At 62.4% G+C, this 4369-nt stretch overlaps 1 protein-coding gene across 2 annotated transcripts in view; it reads right to left on the bottom strand.

Moving 5' to 3' along the window:
- POLD1 (polymerase (DNA directed), delta 1, catalytic subunit) overlaps positions 1-4369 on the bottom strand; it is a 32583-nt gene that overhangs the window by 5830 nt on the left and 22384 nt on the right. For both annotated transcript variants that reach the window (XM_006897270.1, XM_006897269.1), the window contains 8 exons: positions 3590-3781; positions 3415-3503; positions 3227-3343; positions 2946-3059; positions 2591-2738; positions 1999-2094; positions 1769-1906; positions 33-208 (listed from right to left, as the gene is read on the bottom strand). In XM_006897270.1, coding sequence (XP_006897332.1) covers positions 33-208; positions 1769-1906; positions 1999-2094; positions 2591-2738; positions 2946-3059; positions 3227-3343; positions 3415-3503; positions 3590-3781 — 1070 coding nt within the window. The remainder of the gene's footprint in view (positions 1-32; positions 209-1768; positions 1907-1998; positions 2095-2590; positions 2739-2945; positions 3060-3226; positions 3344-3414; positions 3504-3589; positions 3782-4369) is intronic.

Raw genomic sequence — 4369 nt, 5'->3', positions numbered from 1 at the left:
GGGTCTGAGGGAGGAGGATGCAGCCCCCTCACCGGTCGATGAGCAGGCGACGCAGCGAGGCAGTGACGAGGTTGGCCACCAGGGGACAGTTGTCCCTGCGCACGGCCTCCAGGCCCTTGCAGTCCATGCGGTCGTGGGTGTCTGGGCTCGAGGAGAAGAGCAGGCCGGCGTAGCGCTTCTTGCTGATGAGCAGGTAGGGGAAGTAGACCTGAGGGCGCCCCCCAAACCCATGACTCAGACAGTGGGGGGGCGGCTGTCAGGCCCTGTGCGCCACAGAGCCAGCCCTGTCCACTCCCGGGCCGGTCTCAGTACTGCTGCACGTTTGGGCCTGTTGCTTTCCACACTCGGCCAGCCCATGCTGTGAGGGTCTGCCTTGCTCACCGACCCCGCGCTTTACCAGGCGCGATGTCCTTCTCCAGGGACCAGTCCTCCTGATAACACGACCCCCCCCACCCACCCAGGGCGAGACCTTGCCTGGCCTTCCTGGCACCTGAGGAGCCCTGCACTCGGGCTGCCCTTTCTCAGAACATGTTTTTGCTCACTTGAGAAGACAGATCTAAGGCTGAGTTTCTAGGCCCCGTGAAGGAGATGCACCGAGACTGGAAAGGATGCCAGAACACAGCCCAGGAGCACAGGGGCAGGGGTACAATCCCCACGCACCAACACCAGACCTGATGGCCAGTCAGCCGACTCCCAGCCACCCTGTGGGACAGAACTACTGCCCAAGGTCCCTGGGCTCCCTGAAAAGACAGGTAAATCAGTGCTCCCTGCAGCAACAGCACAAATGTGTGCAGAACGAAAGTGTTCGTCCACGGATGAAACGGAGCAATCTAAATGTGGTCACAGAACGAGAGACGGCTCGGTTGTAATGAGAAAGGCGGGCCCGACACCTCGACGTGGGTGAACTCAGGGCACTGTGCCGAGAGCGGTAACTTGAATGCCGAGGACAAACGCCGAGGCGTCACTCAGAGTACAAGCAGCCGCACAGAAACCACCAGCAAGGATTCTACGGAAGGGTGGTGCTTTCCCTGCACGTGCTCTGGACGTTATCAGGAGGGGTCAGTCCCTGGAGAAGGGCATCGCCCCTGGAGATGGGGAGGGTCAAGGAGGAGGAGGAAGACCCTCAGTGAGGTGGACAGGCACAGGGACGGCCCCCCTGGGCTTTGGCAAGGCAGTGACCACGAGGACGGCGCACGGCAGGATAGGGTTCTACTCTGCAGAGGACACGGGGTCCTTGAGCCAAAGCTGACCACGTGGTGCCTTTATAAACACAGCCGCGCACGCGCACACGGGTGGGAGCAGAGGGAGAAAGCTGGACACCACCGTGCAGACAGGAGAGAGAAGCATCTGTAAGAGCAAAGGACGCCCAGGGGGACCAGTGGCCAGCAGAACTCAGGAGAGGGGCCGAGGGGCTCACAGACAGGGAACTGGACTTTTTAGCTTCCAGATCTGTGAGAAATTCAATTCCTGGTCTCCGAAGCCTCCTCCCACCGTGTCTTTCCTGTTGCTGCGGTCCTAGGTAACTAAGGCAAACTGAAGCTCAATAGATCTAGGTCGCTGGACACTTCAGAACTGGGGCTACTGAATCTACAGCATACCCTCGTTAGGGAACCCCCGAGTGAGAAGACCCCCAGATTGTGATGTTTAAGACAATCCCCAAACTCATACAGCTTCTAAGCTCTGAAAGGGTCTTGAAAATCAGAGGCCCCCGCCACCTGCAGTCTATACAAGACCCGCTCTGTGCCCCAGGCTGGGTGTCTCCACTGACCTTCTCAAACTCCAGCCGGATGGGCGGTGGGAAGTGGCCGGACACCCAGTCTGCAGCTTCCCGCCCCAGGACCATGGCCTCGGCCACCGAGGAGACGCCGAATCGGCACATGACGGAGTCAGTGTCGCCATACACCACCTAGGAGACGGGGTACAAGGAGGGCGAGTGGGCACGGTGGGACGGGGCTTGGGGCAGAGCAGGCAGGCGTGGCGGCCGGGCGGGCCCCTGACCTTGGCATTGGCACTGTAGCCGTTCTCCACCGTGTACTTGGACTCCACCAGCTGCTTCGTTTTCTCAATCATCTGACGCCCGAAGCCGGTGACGCTCTGCGGGGTGGAAATGACACACGTGAAGGGCCACAGCTCTCTGCAGCGGGTCCGGGCTCGAGTCCCCACAGCGGTTCCAAGTGTGCAAGTGGGGGAGGGGCTACTGGGCCTGGTGGTGCGACGGTTAAAGCGCCAGGCTGTTAACTGAAAGGGGGGAGGCTGGCACACTCCAGGCGCTCTGCGGGAGAAAGACGTGCCCGTCTGTCTCCACAGATTCGCAGCCTGGAAACCGGCTGGGGCCACAGGGTCACCAGGAGTTGAACTGACTCAAGAGCAGTGGGTTTGGTGCGCGTTTTAATCTACAAGCTTGACCTAAGACGAGGGCAAGCGAGAAGAGACATGACGGGCCTGGGAGAGGCGGCCCCTGGGAGGACTCTCAAAGAAAGCCAGCCCGAGGGGGTGTGCCCATGCCATGTCCTGTGGGGTAGGGTGGGGTGGGGTGGTGTCAGGGTTAAGAGCGGCCCCCAGGAGAGGACAGTGGTGCCTCCTTGCTCACCTGGGAGATCTCAAGGCAGGGCAGCTTGCCCACCTGGGCACCCGTGAAGCCATACACAGAGTTGGCGCTCACTTTCAGCGCCAGCTGCCGCCCATCCAGGACCTGGCGGCGCAGGGGGTCGGTCTCCTTGGCTAGCTCGGCCTTGGCCCTGGGGTCGGGGGTGGGGGACATGGAGGCAAAGGTCACTCAGAAACCCCAGAAGAGAGGAGGGCTGGGCAAGGGCCAGGAAGCCTCTGGAAAGGGTGCCACATGTAGAGCCCAAGGGGTCTGGCCGCCTAGAAGGGGTCATGCAAAGACACAGCCAGGTGGCCCTGGGGGAACCCGGAGGGGTGTGGGACAGGGGCTTAGGGACGACCTTTTCCGGGCGCTGAGCAGATTCTCCAGGATCTGGGGGAGCAGGCCCTTGCGCACTGACGTCTTCACAAACTCGTCCCCCGTGGGCGTCTTGATGAACTGCTCTGAGGTCAGGCTGGGTCGGAGGGCAGGGAGTGACTGGGTGGCCCCCACTCTACCTCTAGCCCCGCCCATCTCTGCCCCACTTTTCATGCCCCCCACTCCCCGACTCCATGCCCACCACCCCCAGGAGCTCTGAGGGCCAGGTTCTACAGGGACGTGTGTGGGGTGAGGCGTCTGTACCCCAGCTTCTGGGCGGCCCCGGGCCGCAGGAGGGTGGTGTAGCACAGGTTGTGGGCCATCATGATGGACGGGTACAGCGAGGAGAAGTCCAGGGTGGCGATGGGCACGTCGTAGTACCTGGGGCGGGGTGGGGAGTGGTCAGGCTGGGCCCCCATCCCTGCCTGCCCGCCGTGGGGTCCGGGACTCACCCTTTGAGCGGCTCAATGACAGTGGCCCCCGTGTAGTCCTCGCCTCCCTCTGTCTTCACCACGGGCATCACCAGGCCCTGGCACATGGCCTGGTGGGAAGATGGGACGGGCAGTGGAGGAAGGAGAAGGGACGGGGGTGCAGGGGAGCCCGGCGGGCCTGGAGGGGCCCACTGACCTGGCGGAGCAGCTGGGACACGACCTTGACCTGCTGGCCGCGGGTGAGCAGGTAGCCGAGCGGCACGCCGGTGACCCGGGCCATCTCCACGGCATTGACCAGCACCATGAGACGCTCCAGCAGGCGCAGCGGCAGGTAGGCATCCTTCAGGCAGTACACGGCCAGGCGGCGGCGCGTCTGCTCATTCCCGTTCTGGGGGTGGGCGGGCTGGGTCAGGGGACAAGGTCTGGGGGACGAAGTCAGGGAAGGGAGGAGGGCGAAGGGGAGCCAGAGGTCACAGGAGTGGGCCAGGAGTCTGAGGTCAGAGACAGAGGGGAGGCCGTGAGGACAGGGGAGCAGTGAAGTACAGTCTGGATGGTGGGTAGGAAGCGAGGCCACAGGTCACAGGAGGATGAGGTCGGAGGCCGAGACATGAGGTCCAGAGAGCAATCAGAGATCAGAGAACAGAGGTGCGGACAATAGGGCAAGGTTAGGGGTCAGGAGGGTAAGGTGAGAGGCTGGGAGAACAGGTGAGGAGCTACGGTCAAAGACCAGGGAGGTGAATGCATCAAGAGGTCAGAGGTCAGCTGGAGGACTTAGAAGCCAAAATCAGGGCAGGTGAGGGGCCGAGGTTGGGGAAAGGTGGGAAGTCAGGGGCGAAAGTCAGGAGAGGTGAGAGGTGGGAGACTGAGGTCAGGAGAGGTGGGAGGTAGGGGATGAGGAGGTGAGAGGCCAAGGTGAGGATAGGTGAAGTGAAAGGCTGTGGTCAGAGAGTTGAGAGGCGGGAGGTGGGGGGCAGAG

Source organism: Elephantulus edwardii, unplaced genomic scaffold, assembly GCF_000299155.1.
Source record: "Elephantulus edwardii isolate Elephantulus edwardi_28Jun2011 unplaced genomic scaffold, EleEdw1.0 scaffold00208, whole genome shotgun sequence".
Taxonomy (NCBI): domain Eukaryota; kingdom Metazoa; phylum Chordata; class Mammalia; order Macroscelidea; family Macroscelididae; genus Elephantulus; species Elephantulus edwardii.
This window is presented reverse-complemented; position numbering and strand designations above follow the sequence as displayed.